This window comes from Thalassophryne amazonica, chromosome 4, assembly GCF_902500255.1.
Source record: "Thalassophryne amazonica chromosome 4, fThaAma1.1, whole genome shotgun sequence".
NCBI classification, from domain to species: Eukaryota; Metazoa; Chordata; class Actinopteri; order Batrachoidiformes; family Batrachoididae; genus Thalassophryne; species Thalassophryne amazonica.
The window spans coordinates 72684960-72703136 of NC_047106.1; the positions used below are offsets into that span (position 1 = coordinate 72684960).

An 18177-nucleotide genomic window follows, 5' to 3' on the forward strand; every position below is an offset into this window, starting at 1 on the left:
AATAATTATAATAAATGGTATGACTTTGACACAGGCACAAACAAATTCTTACATACGTGCAGAATAACACATGTCCCTATACAGGTGTAATTAAACTGTCAAACAAATGTGACATTTCATTAACAGCTGAGGAAAAATATTTTTCTTTGGTCATCTTGATAAACTGAATTGGGCAATCATGTTAATTTTGCTTCTGAGGAAACGTTTCCTCTCTGCCTTCAGTGACCACAAACTTTGTTCCGCCTGAAAATAAGTCAGTCAGAAACTCAGGGAAGCCGATGAGAAAACTGCATGGTTGTCAGCCATCAGTGAAATGAGAATATTCAGAGTTGTAGCTTGATGTAGAAGACAGCACTGCTGTTTGTGTGTAATTTCTGCTTTGAGTTACTGTGAGTCACACTGCCGCAGAATCACGCACTCTCATTGGGAGTCCCCCAAGACTCCAAAACTGTTCCAGAATTTGTCATCTTCGGATTCACAGGATGCTCCCGAGTCACCAATGACCTTAACATGAGTTGGGATTTCCAATGTGTCATGCTTGGTTTCATCACGACTCTAATGACTTTGAACAAGGAAAGATTAATGAGGAGTTTCTGGGGCACCGTGTGTGTGCATGTGTGTGAGCACATTTACAGGCTGTCTATATGAACATGACAGTAAAAGAGTGTTGTGTAACCATTTGCGTGTGTGAGGAGGCTTCGTTTTTCTTTGGTACGTACTGATTTGCCCCTGCGGAAGAGGAGCTGATTTCCTGCCAGAGTGAAGTAGCGGGTTTTCCAGCGCTTGATGAACTTCCAGCGGACCTTCTCCTTTAGCTTCCCCTCAATCAGAGGCTGTCCCTCCTGATTCACAACTACAGTAAAAATGACAGAACACGTTTTATTAAAACTGATGCACAATCAGTTTGATTTCAAAGTCCATTTGCTTTGATTAACTGCAAGCAGGAGATGTTGCAATGTTGTGAAGTTACTCCAGAGACATGAAGTCAAATAAGACAAGCAGAACGTGAACAGAGAGGTTAAGAAACCAGATTCACTGTGATGAATTACTCATCTGAAGTAGGTTTCAAATACCATTACAGAAATAAAAACACTGGCTGATAGATAACAGATTCAGTCATAGCCAACGGTCATGTATAAAGGATGGCGTGTGTAAAGTGACAGGTCATGTATTTTACATCTCACCATTCAGAATTATCCTCCAGCACATACTATAACATAATGCAGCATCACAAATATAAATCAGTTTATTCCAGATTGCTGTCAATAAAAAAGAGAGAAAACTCACAACAGCCAGCCACATTTACTCATATGACCACCATCCATACAAAAATGCCATAAACAAAAATTACACAATCAAACTTCAACAAATGCAAGCCACTCTGTTGTACATGTGTGTGTGTGTCTCTGATAGATGGGCACTGACACAGACACACTGCAGACGTCATTCACATCACACCAGCAGCAATAATCAATAGCAAGTAAAGACATGCAAATTTATTAAACTTACCAACGCTGCTCCTTACTTGAAGACAGTTTATCCTCTTTTCTCTCTTTATAAAGAGTTCAATGACTCTGGTTTAGTACATCAGCTTTCCAGTAAATCCACCATCAAATCTTTCTTCTTGTTCACCCATTCTTTTGCCTACACACATCTGTCACATATCGACCTTCTGTGTGCAACACATATGCCTTGTATTGACAAAGGTGGTAGCAACTGGGTTTGCTGTGGATTTGCACACTGAAAGAAGACATATATGTAAATTTGATGTTGATTCCAGCCTGCTACTGCAGTGCCCAGAAGGTGAGTGTTGGCCACATTATTTATGGAGTCATTGGATTAATGTCCTGGATGCAGTAATACTAGAATTTGAATGCCTGTGGTCTGGTTTCTCTTTTGTGTTTGCTAGGGCAAGAGTTAGCTGATTTACTGTTGGGAACTTCCTTTAATTAAATGTTGACTTGTGTCTGGATATTAGCTATTGTCCATCGTCTGACAAAAGTAGAAACTCTGGTGGTAAGTAAATGCTTTGATTCATTTGTCCATTCAGACAAGTGCAAAATCGTAGTTCCAGTGGTCCAATATTATGATTAAATCTGGGGATGTCCCTTTCAGAATTGGCCTAACGAGGCCTTTTTTGACTTATTGGTGCCTGAAAAATTCATTTTATATGCACAATGCAAGTGTAGCGAGCAGGCAGACAGCGCTGCTGTTGAGTTTAACACAGAGCCATGGTACATGTTTGAAAAGAACATTAGGAAAACAAGTTTATTCGCACAAATAAACAGTGAGTGTCATCCTCAATCCAATTCATAGTGTGGTTCAGACACAGCAAAAACAGCCAGCACACCCACGATGCAAGTTTGTGAAGCACATTAACTCCTTGACTTTAACTACACAACAAATCTCTTCACTCAGATAATCAACAGCATGAGTCATGAATGTACAGCTTTCAGATTGACAATGATGTAAACAGTGTCCAACGTGAGCTTGCGCCAACACAAAAATATCAACAATGCCCAGATGTCTGAGCAGACCTTTTCTGCGTAAACAAACAAACAAAAAACCAAAGAACTAAATAAAAATTTGACCAAAACCCCCCCCAAATAAACAAACAAACAAAACAACAAAATGCATAACACACACACACACACACACAAAGACAAGAAAAAGTATGTGAACCTTTGAGATACATTACTTTATTTACAACAGTTATGAAGGAAAACAAACAGTATGGTACTGTCTGGTAAATATGTGTGGAGGAGGCAGTTCCCAAAAACAGTAACCATGCAAGGAGACGAGTGAAGAAAGCCACCAAGACACCCAAACGCTGAAGACGTTATAGGTTTCCGTGGGCGCATCTCCGATGTGCCTTCTGGCAAATTGCAGCTGAACTTTCAAATTTTCTTTTTAAAAATATCCTCCTCTATACCACTTCATCATGAAGGTGTCTAATTGGTGATGCAAAATTCAAAACTTGCCCTATGCATAATTTCTCCAGTCGCAGCCACAGAAACCTATGACATTTTGAGGGATGTCTAGGTGTCTTAGTGGTTTTTACATATAAAAGAGTATCCAAGAAAGTCTGAGTTTTTGCTGACAAAAGGGAGAGAGGATCTCCAGTTTTTAATTCTTCAACAAAAGATGGGAAAGAATTTACATATTTCTTCCTCTACAATGCATAATATCATTATCATTCAAGGAATCTGGAGGAATTTCAGTGCATACAGCAAAAGCATAAACATAAGGTGAACATCTGTGATCTCTGATCCCCCAGATGCCACTGCACCAACAGCCGACATTACATCAATTAGGAAACCTTTGTCAAGAATTAATTGTCAAGAACTACATACCGGCCTATGTACTGGGCTGGTACGTAGGTTAATTAAACCCTACCGGCCCGGGCTCTGGGTTCTCAGGATGCAGGACCTAGGGTGAATAAAAAGTCTGTGGATCACAGAGCTTTCTCTTATCGTGCACCTGTTTCTTGAATAAACTCCTTATGCAGATAAAACAGTCAAATTCTGTAGAAACATTCAAGACCAGAGTCAAGACGCATTTATTCTCCCGTCTTGTATGGCTAGCATCCTGGCATATTATGTAACTATGCTTCCTATCATTTTAATTTTTTTTATTAGTAACAGAATAGGTCTCAGCCTCAACTTTATCTAAATTCTGCCTCTGTTAGTGAAGCTTAGGGCTAGCAACCGGCGATCACCACAGTATTTTCTCTGCTTTCCTGTCAGTTTACTGCTGATGAATTATACCTTAGGTGTGGTTTTTCCAGCCGAGTGACTCTGCTCTTTTTCTGTCTGCCCGATTTGCGGAGGGCGTTGCACAGGATTGGTGTCTGCGGACAATGGGATGCTGGATAGATGTAGTTTTGATGTCTGTTTTCAGATTCTTCAGCTTTCTTCAGTCTTAGTCTCCCTAACTGCTCATTTAATACAAAGTCATTTCAGTAGTACCCAAGGATCACAGTGACCCTAAATATTTACATTACAGATATCTGCAAGAATAAAAAATAATAAAGAATAATAAAACATGTTAACAGTGTTAAAAAAAAAAAACCAAGCAGCTCTGGTGGGGTCCACCTGGACCTCAAGTGTACAAATTATTAAGTTTCACAATATTTACTGAGGAGGATTAAAACCAGTAAGTGTAATAGGTGCCTGTTTTCAAGCTACTCTGCAGATATTTTGCATCATAAAGCATTTCAGTCTTTTGCACACTTAAACAATGAACATTTTACCTACTGACGTGAGACTTACATGAACACTGCTTATTTACAAGCCACCACTGCAGTGTTCTAATAAAATTATTTTTATCTGAAAGGTTGTTCTATTCTCCTTTTCCTTCCTCACTTTATTACAATAAAGAGAAATCTCTGCTGTAATTTTTATTACCTTGTAAACCCTCTGAACTGCATTTCATAAAATGCCACAGTAGCGATGCATTTGGACTGAACATTTGTTGGACACTAATGGTTTTACAGATTAACCCAACAATAGCGTTTTGTTGAACTCATCTTAAAAAGTCCTGGCCCAGAGTCTGGGCAAAAACCAAACCAAAACAAAACAGTAGTTAACATGTTGCAAAACCCGTCTTTATGTCTACATCACTTTAACCAATGTTGTTTTTTTGGCGGGGGGCTGGGGGTATGCACACATTATTTCAAGTGTCCCAGCGTGATTGGAGCCACAACAGTTTGCCTACAGAGCAAATACATCAACAGAAGACGCCACAGCCACAGCTCTCCACACTGCTCTGACCCAGCTGGAGCAGAAGGGGAGCTATACAAGGTTATTTTTTGAGATTTTAGCTCTGATTTCAACACCATCCTTGTGTCAAAACTGTCAGACCCGGGACTGTTTCACTCTATCTCACTCTATCTGATCTTGGATCAAGAACTTCCTGTCCAGTCGCTCTCAGATGGTGAGAGTAGTCCCCAACATCTCCTCAGCCCTCAGCCTCAGCACTGGATCCCCACAGGGCTATGTGCTGAGCCCCTGCTCTACATCCTATACATTGCTGTTGACACTACTGTGCTCATACTGAGACGAGGTGGAACAACTCTGTGTGATGCAAAGAAATCAATTTGCTTCTTAACGCAACCAAGACTGAGGCCAACCAACACCACTGACTACAGGAGAAAAAAGCTAGACAGTCATCCTCTTGTCATCAGAGACTTGGTTTAGAGGGTCCCAGACTTCTGTTTTTTTGGGCGTTCACATTGAGGAGGACTTGACCTGGCGCACCAACACCACTGCGCTCATTAAGAAGGCAGAGCAGAGAACAGAGCACTCAGGAAGAACCCCCAGGGGACCTTCTTGCTGTGAAGCAACAGTGCTAATCACTAATCCACTGTGCTGCCCCAATGCAGATTGCAAAAGGAGACAGACAGACAGCATGAACACGATTAGAACTTAGGTCTTCATATTGGCAGACCAGATCTTTATCCACTGACTGTCATGGGTTGCGAGAAGGCACACCAGTTTGGTGGGCTCAGGGTCTCATCACTGCTTTTTGAAAATGATGTGATCCTGTTGGCTTCATCGGCCGGTGACCTCCAACACTCACTGGGTCGGTTCACAGCCAAGTGTGAAGTGGCTGGAATGAGGATCAGCGCCTCTAAATCTGAGGCCATGGTTCTCAGCAGGAAACCGATGGATTGCCTACTCTGGGTAGGAAATGAAGTCTTGCCCTAAGTGATGGAGTTCAAGTATCTCGGGGTCTTGTTCACGAGTGAGGGGATAATGGAGTGTGAGACTGGCCGGAGAATCGGCGCAGCAAGGGTGGTGTTGCATTCGCTCTACCGTACTGTTGTGACGAAAAAGTAGCTGAGCCAAAAGGTGAAGCTCTCAATCTACTGGTCAATCTTTATTCCTACTCTCACCTGTGGTCATGAGGGGTTGGGCCTCGACTGAAAGACCTAGATCGTGGGTACAAACAACTGAAATGGGCTTCCTTAGGAGGGTGGCTGGTGTCTCCTTTAGAGATATGATGAGAAACTCTGCCATTTGTGGGGAGCTCGGAGTAGAGCTGCTGCTCCTTCATGCTGAAAGCTGAGGTGGTTCGGGTATCTGGTAAGGATGCACCCTGTGCACCTCCCTAGGGAGGTGTTCCAGGCACGTCCATCTGGGAGAAGATCCCAGAGAAGACCCAGGACTAGGTGGAGAGATTATATCTCCACACTGGCCTGGGAACACCTCAGGATTCCCCAGTCAGAGGTGGTCAATGTGGCCCGGGGAAGGGAAGTCTGGGGTCCCCTGCTGGAGCTGTTGCCCCCACTACCCAAACCTGGATAAGCGGTTGAAGATGAGACAAGACTCACCACTGTCATTCACTGTGAGGGGGTCTCCAGCCTGGTCAGTGACAGTGACAAGTATGTGTACATAGACGTGATGATACTAATCCTATTTGGCTGTAGCTGTTCACCACAGTTGTTTGGATGTGTGTGTGGTATTTCATTGGTGTGAATTTTTGGTGTGAATCATTTTGTGGGTACAGGAATGAAAACTGTGTAGGAAGCACCAATTTCTACTGTAAATATTGATATACAATTATAAGCAGATTACAACATGATTTTCCCTTAAAACAAACTCAATATAAATTTAACTGAATAAAAATTAACATAAACTGTGAACCACATGTGGAATCCATTTGTTTGTATAATTGAACCCGCTGCCTTATGAGTCATAAAATTGTCAGTGTGACCTCAAACATCATAGCAGCCAGCTTTTGTTGTCTTTAATTTCACAGTACATAGACAAGTCATGCTTCTTAGCCGAGATGGTTTTAGGATCTAATAGTGTGACTGAAGCATGCTGGGATACTTTGACCCTAATATCCTCTATTTTCTCCTTAATATAATGTAAGATTTCTTGAGCAGTAAATCAGGTGGTTGCTCTTGAATAAGTGTCACCACAGTGTCTAAAAAGAACTTTAATTTAAGCTTGTTTCAGTGGGCTCATGCTTCTGGTCTGGGTGCTCCTTAGTTACCGAACAGTCTGGTTTCCAGCATCAATACCAGTAGGGCTTTTTTGCAGCTTAAGTTAAAAAAATTAAACTAAGGATTTCACTTGGTTGTGGTAATTTGAGGTACATCCTGAAACTTTGCAGGATCACACATAGTTGCATAGATCACAGTTGGTTTATATGCAGGTACTATGAATACTGTATAGAGTGCATACAGAGTCTGACTTCTCAGTGAATTCTACCCTGTTTACTGCTTGCACTGACGGTTGGGTAGGGTTGTGGAGTCGAGTGACCTGGGTGCTTTTGTCAGTGAGGAAAAGTTCACTTCTCTTTACTTTGCAGATGATGCTTTGGTCATACCTATCTGACTGACAGGAAAATCACTAAGGCCCCTTGGGCAAGGTCTTTAAACTCCAACTTGCTCCTAGCTTTATATTTGAAAAAGGCAATGTAAACAAAAGCAAATTTATGAATAACTGTACAGGTGCATCTTAAAAAGTTACAATATTGTGAAATTTTTCAATTTCAATTTTCAATTTATTTTCATTTATATAGCGCCAAATCACAACCAACTTGTGTCAAGGAGCTTCACACAAGTAAGGCCTAACCTTAGCAACCCCCAGAGCAAGCACACAGGCGATATCCATCCATCCATCCATCTTCTACCGCTTAGTCCAATTAAGGGTCACGGGGGGCTGGAGCCTATCCCAGCAGTCATAGGGTGCGAGGTGGGGTACACCCAGGACAGGACGCCAGTCTGTCGCAGGGCCACAAACAGACAAACAAACACAGACACACCCACACACACACCTAAGGACAATTTTAAAGATTCCAATCCACCTAACCCGCATGTCTCTGGATGTGGGAGGAAACCGGAGCACCCGGAGGAAACCCACACAAACACGGGGAGAACATGCAAACTCCACACAGAAAGGCCATGGGAATTGAACCCACCACCTTCTCGCTGCGAGGCAACAGTGCTAACCACTAAACCACCGTGCTGCACACAGGCGACAGTGATAAGGAAAAACTCCTTCTGAGGAAGAAACCTCAAGCAGACCAGACTCAAAGGTGTGACCCTCTCCTGTTTTTTTTTTATTTACATTACAAAGCAATTCACAAAACCAATATACAGGAAACGTTACCGGTGCACACGACAGGAGGGTTTCTGGAACAGATACCACATCCATCTCTGGATGAAGCCGAACCTCAGACAGAGAGAAAAGAAAAAAAAACAGAATCAGGCATCAGAAAGACAACAAATAGAGTACAAGTCGTCAGCATTAAGCAACAAGAAAAACAAAAGAAATACTAAGGTGATTGCCGGTCACTAGCCCCAAACTTCACTAAAAGACCCAGAATTTAGATAAAGTTGAGGCCGCGGCACGCTCCGATTCCTAATAAAATGAAGTTAAAAGAGTAAAAAGCATAGTAACATACTATGCCAGTATGCTAGCCATATGAAAGGGAAAATAAGTGCATCTTCTGTCTGGACTTGAAAGTCTCAACAGAATCTGACTGTTTTATTGATGCAGGAGATCAGAACCTTAAAATCTGATCACACAGGGACAGGAAGCCAGTGAAGAGATGCCAAAATGGGTGTAAAGTGGTCAAACTTTCTGTTTCGTGTCAAAAGTCTGGCAGCAACATTTTGAACCAATTGGAGAGCCCTAATGCTGGACTGCAGTAAACCAGAAAATAGAACATTGCAGTAGTCCAATTTAAAAGAGACAAATGCATGAATCAAGGTCTCAGCATCAGCCATAGACAGGATGGGATGAAGCTTCGCTATATTTTGCAGGTGGAAGAAAGCAGTTCTCGTAATATTTCTAAAGTGGAGGTCAAAGGACAACGTAAGATCAAAAATTACCCCAAGGTTCCTCACTTTGTCAGTGTGATGTATGACACACAAACCTAGGCTAAGTGTTAACTGGTCAAATTGATGCCGATGTCTCACTGGACCAAGAACCATCATTTCAGTCTTATCAGAGTTTAAAAGTAGGAAGTTGCGAGATGTCCAGCTTCTCATTGATGCAAGGCAATCTTCTAAGGATTTTATGTGAATGAGATTACCAGCAGTTATCGGCATGTATAACTGAGTATCATCAGCATAGCAGTGAAAGGTAATCCCAAAACGCCGCAATATGTGCCCAAGGGGTGCTATATAAAGGGAGAAAAGCAGGGGGCCTAAGACAGACACATGTGGAACCCCAAATTTCATGTCACTGAGGTTAGAGGTAGTGTTATTGTACAAAACACAATGAGAACGACTGGTCAGGTATGACGTCAACCATGCAAGGGCTTTCCCAGTAATCGCAAAATGATTCTCCAGCTTATCAAGTAGAATATGATGATCCATGGTATCAAAGGCAGCACTGACATCTAACAGCAACAGAACTGTAGTGGTGTCCAAATCCATTGCAAGCAGAAGATCATTCACCACTTTAGTGAGAGCTGTCTCTGTGGAATGATATTTTCTAAAAGAAGACTGCAGTGCCTCAAAAAGATTATTCTCAATAAGGTAGTCCACGAGCTGCTGTGAAACCACTTTTTCCAGAATTTTAGAGCAAAATGATAGATTTGATATCGGCCTATAGATTTTCAATACACTAGGATCGAGATTAGATTTCTTAAGTAATGGTTTAATCACTGCAGATTTGAAACATTTAGGAACAGATCCAGAAATTAATGAGAGATTAATAATTTCCAGCATAGTCAGCCCACGAGTGGGCCACAGGTCCTTAAACAGCTTTGTTGGTAAAGAAGCAGGTTGTGCTTTTTGTAGACGTTACGAGTTTTGTCAGCATGCCAAGTTAGATACTATCAAATTCTGTAAGTCTAGGTAATACCTCAGTAATGCCACCCACCTCAATAGCAAGGTGCAGTGGCTGGGTTAAGGCATGCTGGGATATGTATAACCTAATGTAATTTAATTAATTTTAATTTAATTGGCTTATAATGCGCCAAATCACAGCAAAAGCCGTCTCAAGGCGCCTTACATAAAACAAGTCAACATAAAATTTAATAAATAATTAAAAATGAATAAAAAATTCAAATACATAAATAAAAACAGAAGTAAAAGAATAAAACAAATAAAAATAAAAACTATCCATAAGAAAGAGAACAAAAATAGGTTTTGAGTCTTGACTTAAAAATGTCTTCTATTTTCTTCTAGAAGTAATCCAGGAAATCTTGTGCTGTAAAAGGAGAGCGAACTACAGGTGGTTGTCCATGTATAAGTGTTGCCACCGTGTCAAACAAGAACTTTGAGTTATTCTTGTTTTTGTTGTAGCCAGTAGTGCATGATTAAGGTCTAAGATAGCATCATGCCATGCAAGGTAGAATACTTCGAATTTTGAACTACGCCATTATCCTTCTAGACCTCTAGCCTTATGCTTGAGGTCACGCACGTTATCACTGAACCAAGGTGAATGTGTTTTGGGGGCCGTGGTTTTAATAAAGGTGGCACAATCATGTCTAGTGTAGTTTTGAGTGCTAAGTTTAAGCTATTCACAAGACTGTCAACTGATTGGGCATTTGCCAAACGTGAAGCTAAGATATCAGGCAGCCCAGCCTTGATTTCAGTTATAGTTGAGCAGTTGATGCATCAACGCAGTGATAAATAAAGTTGTAGTTCCACTAAGCACAGCAGCGAAACTGTAAACCTAATAAGTGAGTGATCAGAGACCACTGATGCAAGAGGCATGATGTCAATATTTGTGACAGCAATACCACGTGCGAGAACCAAATCCAGGGTATTCCCACTAATGTGCATCGAGTCCTGAATGCATTGCTGAAATCCTAATGCATCCACAATTTCCACAAATGATTTGCAGAAGGGATTAGAAGGCTTATTTATATCAGAATGTTATCTGCACTAGTTGACAAGTTAGAGATTAATGCACCAAATTCATCTAAGAATTCAGAGTATGGGCTAGGGGACCTATATACAGTGACAAAATAATAGGCTGATTTTTATTCTTCTGACCTTGGCAATATGTAGCATTGTGGGCAGAGCAGCTAATAAGTTAAACCTAGATTCATAAATAAGAGCAACAGCCCTGCCTTACTTCGCATCACGAGGGACATGACTACGTAAATATGTATGCCGGTGGGCAGGCCTCATTTAAGGGGAGGACAGCTGTAGGTTTAAGCCAGGTTTCACATAACCCAATCATATCTAACTGATGAGCCATAATTAGATCATTAATCAACAATGATTTTGAGGATAGTGATCTTATGTTAATGAGACCCAGACTAAGGACCTCAGTGGGGTAGACAGTTGGACTGTTTGGATTTAGGGGTGGTTCCAGAGTAGCATATATAAGATGCCTGTGTAACCCTGGTTAAAATTTCCAGTGTTTATGTATAATTTAAAATATAAATATATTCAATAGTAATTAATTATTTCTATCTTCACTAATAATAATACTAATCATTCTTTCTTTATAAAAATAATTATAAACATCATATTAATTCACCCTCCGTAACGCCCTACATGCTTATGCAGCGTCAGTCACATGACCACGCTTGACCAATTGCGCGTTGCACAGCCTGCCCCTCGCAAGCTTCCCATCAGATGTGTGGGGGGAGGCTGGCTTGACAGTTTGTACAGGGGAGTGTATGAAGACTTTTCCAAACTTTTAACTATTGTGCTTTGTTTTAGGCCTTCTGCTAAAACCTGGTTATTGTAATGTTTTAGATGTGTCTAATGTGCTGCAGAGTCCGTGCTGCCATCGTGTGTGGTTTGCCAGAGGAACTGGTGAGTGTGGAATGAATGTGACGTTAGCATGCTAAGCTAGCGGCACCTAGCATTAGCATCGGGAGCTACAAACAACCGAGTCATTTCTCTTGTGCTTTACTTGTGAAGTCTACAATTTGGCTTTATATTGTGTGGTATATTTTGCACAGGTTAAAGGGTGTTAATATGCATCAGAGTTGAAACAGCACTGTGAATTATTTATTGAATGTTACATGCAAAAGGGACCCAGATTGTTTTTATAGCATTCAGGCTATCTATTGAATGTTGTTACATTGGTAGATTATTCATTTACTTTTCTTTGTAATTTGAAATTTATTGAATGTGTACACTAAAGATGGAATTACTTAATATATTGTGGGAAGCTAAGGTTAAACAGCCTGCTATGACAATACATAATTTTTACTGGTCCTGGTTACATACACAGGCCAGGTGGTTCTCTTTGGAGAAGGATGGCAAGCTGAAGAAACAACGGCTGGGAGCCTAGGACCTCTTACCAAGCAGCATCTTTGCCAATGGTCTGGTAGGGGCTGCACATGTCCAGGTTTGTTTTTCCTTCTTTATAAGAGTTTGGTGCTTGCGTTTGCTCCACAAAGTTTTAAAACACAATAAAATGTTCACACTTTTCTTTATAGCAGTTCTGTAATTTCAGAAATGCAACAGAAACAACCACAAATCAGAAAAAGTTGGGACTATATGTAAAATGAAGATAAAAATAAAAATGTTGCACTATTCCCGATTTCTCCACTCAGAAAAGCCAAACGTTCTTCCAGAGTTGTGTAATCATACTACAATAGTAGAATATAAAGAAGGGAAAAAAGAAAAAAAAATAGACAATATAATCATCAATTGCAATTATTTGCCTGACAATTAATCATCTCCAGAAGTTCCTAATTGTGACAGCCCTACTGATAGCCCAACTTCATCTTTCTGTCAAACTTTATATTAATAACCCATTAATATTATCTAGCGAGTCCTAAGCACCCGCTACACCTGGAAGTAGGTTTAGGTTTGAGACATTCCACACAAGTTGTAGGTAACAGACACGAAATCTCTGATATTGCTGTAACAGCCAACTGGCCATCCTGAATTTCTACATAATCCAATGTAGTAATGGGTATTGAGTTTGTAAAGCATATCCCTCTATGATTTCACAAGTCTCAACTTGTTGAATTTCACTCCCTGGCAGATAAACTGCACTATCACCATCATGGATTTTCTGCACTAATTTCCCCGCTAAGCTAATGGATTCCACACCCACATTTGTCATAAGCCTTGCAGGGTCTCTAATGAAAAAATTCCATATTTTTTGTGAGGAGTTTTAGAGATGATAATTAAGATTTGATAATTAAGGCCTATAGCTCCAAAAAAGAGAAAATGCATCTCTCAAAATATTAAATATTTCAGCAGATCATTTTTTAAAGTTTTTTTTTTTTTTAACACAGATATGTCTAACTTCTGAAAAGTATGCTCAGTGTTTGGTTGCATCTCCTTTTGAATTAATTCATTCATCAGTGTGGCACTGCATGGAGGCGATCAGCCTGTGGCACTGCTGAGATGTTCTAGAAGACTAGGTTGCTTTGATAGCAGCCTTCAGGTTACCTGGATTGTTGGATCTGGTGGCTCTAATCTTTCTCTTGATGATACTCCACAGTGAATCTATGAGGGATTGTCTATGGGGACAATTAACTACAGTTACACCACGGTCAGCAAAACCAGGTAGTCGAAGTTTTGGCACTGTGGAAAAGAAAATCAGCATCTCCATAAGGCTTGTCAGAAGACTGAAGCATGAAGTGCTAAGACACGGCACCAAATCGTCACTGTCTGTGGAAACTTCATGCTGAACTTCAATCAACTTGGATTCAGTGCCTCTCAACACCTTCTCCAGACTGATTTCCAAATGAAATGCTAAATTTACTTTCATCTGAAAAGAGGACTTTGGACTTCTGAGCAACGTTCCAGTTCTTTTTCTCCTGAGCCCATGGCATTTCTGACATTGTCTCTGGTTCAGGATTGGCTTGGTACCATGAATACAACACATGTAGCACATTTCCTGGATACATCTGTACATGTTGGCTCTTGATGCACTGACGGCAGCCCAGTCTACTCTTTCTGATGCTCCCCCAAGTTCTGGAATTGGCTTTGCTTGACAGTCTTCTCAAGGCTATCATCCCTGTTGCTTGTGTATCTTTTCTGACCACAATTTTCCCCTCCAGTCAACTTTCTATGACTATGCTTTGATCTAGAACTCTATGAACAGCCAGAGCTTTCAGCAATGACCTTCTGTGGTTTACCTCAGGAGCAGGAGGCTGTAATTATTAAAATTAAAACAATGACTGAAACATTTTAGTTTCTATGTACTGAAACTACTACTACTGTAAAATGTTCGCTCTCTGACAAAAATCGAACGTTTGCACAATATTCACATTTTCTGAGATGCACCTGTATTTGTTTTCCATGGCACTGTAGGGGTGCAGGGCCCTTAAAATGGACCAGGCAATGGATCTAGATAGTTTTTTTTTTTTTGCACGTTCAGAATTAGCTGGAAGTTTGCTAAAGTGATGCATTTGGCCCTGGTCAACTCCTGGTGTTGCCACTGCGGATGTTCGACATCTTTCAAGTTGGGGTAATGACCCGCCTAATGTGCCTGAAATGCTTGACCTTCATTTTGCACAGCGCTTGACCTTCATTTTGCACAGCTTGCATACTGAATTAGTGGTATGATGCTTTTTACTCGGGATATTATAGAATCCAAAGCACACCGAAAAGCTTGCTTTTACCATTTACGGATCAGGTTAAATTTGTTGCTCCTCCATGCTAATGAGGTATGCTCACTTGGTAATGCGGTAAGTGTTATATGGAAGCTGAGGACACGCAACAGCAACTCTACATTTACAGCAGTAACTGAATCAAAACGGAGATAACGTTGTTTTAACAACTGATTATTGACAATACTGAATCGAATGTGGATTGTTCAGGATAAAAAAATCATAATTCTGACAACTGATATTTTTCTGGACCCCTAGTACCCAGTGGTGGGCACAGTTCCAATAATCCGATAGCAGATAATTATCTAAGATAATGTTTTCATTATCGGAATATCTTTTTAGATAACTTAAAAACCATTATCAGACTAATTATTTTCCGATAAATTTTTGTCCGATAACTTTTTAGACCGATAACGTAGTAAACAAAGCTGAACAGCGGCAAACATTTTTAAAATTTAAAATCAGTTGAGCACCTACCTGTTAAAAGTTTCCTAACAGATGTACGAGGGCTGTCAATAAAGTAACGGTCCTTTTTATTTTTTTCAAAAACTATATGGATTTCATTCATATGTTTTTACGTCAGACATGCTTGAACCCTGCGGACGGGTCCGTGCGTCGGGACGCAGCCGCCGCGACGCTCCGCCACAGGAAAAACACCTCTGTTGAAAGCCTTAGGACAAGTTGGAACATGTCTGCCTGTTAAACAATTTCTCATATACTCACTCCACTGAAAGCCATCAAAAGCCGCCTGGATTTTACAAATGGTTATCAACACGGAGGTGTTTTTCCGTGCCGCCGCACCGCGTCGGCTGCGTCCCGACGCGCGGACCCGTCCGCACGTCTTTCATTAAAAAAATCTCCTTTAACAGTGGAATATCCGGATAAAATGCTGAAACCGACTTCTTCTGAAACTTCTCTGTTCTCTCACGACGTCCTGGATCAATAGAGCCTGAAATGTGGAGGTTTTCAGCTTGAACAGGCTGACGACGGCGACTGAGAGCGCTGAGCGACGTCTCGCACCGTGGGAAGTCCTTAAAGCGACAGTATCACCTCAAAATCTCTCATCAGCCGTTAAAATTTTCACTGAAAACCAGCTTAATTTTTAGAACCGTGTCCACTTCGATGTGTCTCACAGGTTTAGAAAAAATTTTGATCAAACAACGCGCCAGTCTCTCAGCAACTTCTCAGACAAAGGAATTCCGACGAGGGGCTGGACGACGCCTCCCACAAGGAGTGCTCACAGGCGAATGACGTCACCGACAGGCGTGGAAAAACTCACGCATGCGCACGAGGGTTCAAGCATGTCTGATGTAAAAACATATGAATGAAATCCATATAGTTTTTGAAAAAAATAAAAAGGACCGTTACTTTATTGACAGCCCTCGTATAGTTCCAGCCTCTACAAACAGAAAAGAGCTGCTTCCAGGAGAAACCACTCTATCCTCTGCAGGCAAAGGAGAACTGGTCACAAAAAAAAAAAATTCCTTTAACACCATACTGATATGCTGGCAATATCACCCAAGTCATCCAGAGGCATACATTTTTAACTAATGTTTCAAATTTTAACCAAACTAATTTTGGACAAGTTATTTAAAATTACTGTCATGTCTGAAGTTGAAGTGAAGGATAGGGTAATCTCAGTACGTTCCCGACAGGACAAATGCATTTCAGACATTTCAGGCTCCACGGACAACAGCATTAAACTCTAGTGTCTAAAACTCTCATGAATATATTCTCTGGGTTTATAGACATTGTTATTGTATTTGCGTTTGTTAAATTCCATGCATCTTAAATGTAGCAGACACGGATTATCTGGAATTTTGTTTTGGCAAGTTTTCAAGGCCTCTACGGCCATCTACTGGCCAGTAGTGTTCATGGCAGTATTCGTCCTGAAGCTGAGCAGACAGTGCATGTTTTTTTTTAATCACTGTACAACAGAACCGCACAGTGTAAAAGTTCAGAGCGCCCGATTTATGTTCTCACACACATTGTACGTTCAAAAACCACACGTCTTTTTTTTTCATACTTAATTTACAAAAACTCTCGATGGGAGACATCAAAGTTTAAAAACAAAACAACAACAAAAAAAAACATTACAAGACAGCTCTGCGGTGTTTGCACATGCACAGTACGAGCGGTTGGATGCTTGTTGCTCTTCAGCAGCAGGATACCCTCACGACAGCCAACCAGAATAATATCAAACAGGTTTGATTTTCATCTGACCATACGATTGGTGATCAGGAGGTGGTCGTGAGATGTTACACTACATGATGCAGGACGCACGATTAACCTGAAACTCAGTCCAAAAAATTCTCACACGAATGAAAAATCATCTGAAAAAGGGCCAAAACTCGCACAGTGTAAAGACAACATTTATGTCTCAAGACAATATTGAGTGCACATTTTACAAAAAACATGCGCATGGAACTAATAAAATGAGCGCACATTCTCTCCACATGCAAAACATTTTACAGTGACACTTCCAGGGCTCTGTAATATTTTAAACACCAACACACGTCACATTAACGTGTTGGTTTACATAATGAATGACTCAACCAATCAGTGTTTAGCAGAGGCACTTTTACCCAGAATCCTTTGCAATCTGTCTGTGTTTGTTACAAAACCTCAGAATTAGTGCATTATTCAACATTAAAAAATATGTTATATTTTAACTTTGTAGAAATGACAGAATTGACATTAATGGAGTTATTCTATCAGTATTCACACCAAACCATAAGTCAGCATGACTTTATTTTCCAAGACCTCCGCCTGACTGGAGTGTTGTGATTGGTAGAGAGCTGGCTTTGTGGCTGTTCTCAGTTTGCTTCGGTGCTAGAAGCTGTGTAGTAAACAAGAGCTTCCAGCAGGGGGCAGGATGTTCAAACATAGAAGTGCAGGCTCATTGTTTGGGTCTGTTGTTGCTTTTGATGCTTCTAAAAGCGATCGTGGTGTTAAAACTCAAATTCAGCTTGTTAATAGTTGCAAATGTACCAGAGACAATACTGGAATTTATCGGTTATCTTTAACTTCCGATACTTTTTTGAGTGGTTTATCGGTTTATCTTTATCAAAGATAACTTTTCAGTTATCTGATTATCTGTTATCGAAGTTAATTTTTTGGTTACCATATTATTCTCACTAAGTCGCAATTTTTTACATGTTTTGGCCGGGGGTGCGACCTATACTCCAGAGCGACTTATAAATGAAAAATATACCGGTAGAGTCTCAATTAATTTACCGTAATAAAACAATTTTACGTGACAGAGTCGCTCTATGTTTTAAAATGGCCATCGGAAACGGAAATGCAATGCATCATGGGCACCGTAGTATGGCGGCCGCCCTATAGGTCACGCTGGTCACGATAACCAATCAGAGAACAGAACACTGGACGCGTATTCCTCACCTCATCCAGACAATGATTGTGAAACAGTGTGTGAAGCAGACGAACACGGTGCTTGCTGTTATTCCAGGAGGGCTAACAAAACAGCTTCAACCCTTGGATATCAGTGTGAGCAGAGTGTTTAAGTTGATGCTGAGAGCTGCGTGGGAGCACTGGGTGAGCGACGGCGGAGGATTAGCGTCTGCACTTGGAAGGAGCTGGCGCAGGTAGGTGCTGCACGAACATTGGCAGCTGACACCTGGTGTGTACTATGGTCCACAGCGGGTAATATGT

At 40.9% G+C, this 18177-nt stretch overlaps 1 protein-coding gene across 3 annotated transcripts in view; it reads right to left on the reverse strand.

The window, feature by feature from the left end:
• veph1 (ventricular zone expressed PH domain-containing 1) overlaps positions 1-18177 on the reverse strand; it is a 294852-nt gene that overhangs the window by 7322 nt on the left and 269353 nt on the right. For all 3 annotated transcript variants that reach the window (XM_034168109.1, XM_034168110.1, XM_034168111.1), the window contains one exon: positions 720-853. In XM_034168109.1, the coding sequence (XP_034024000.1) occupies positions 720-853 (134 nt within the window). The remainder of the gene's footprint in view (positions 1-719; positions 854-18177) is intronic.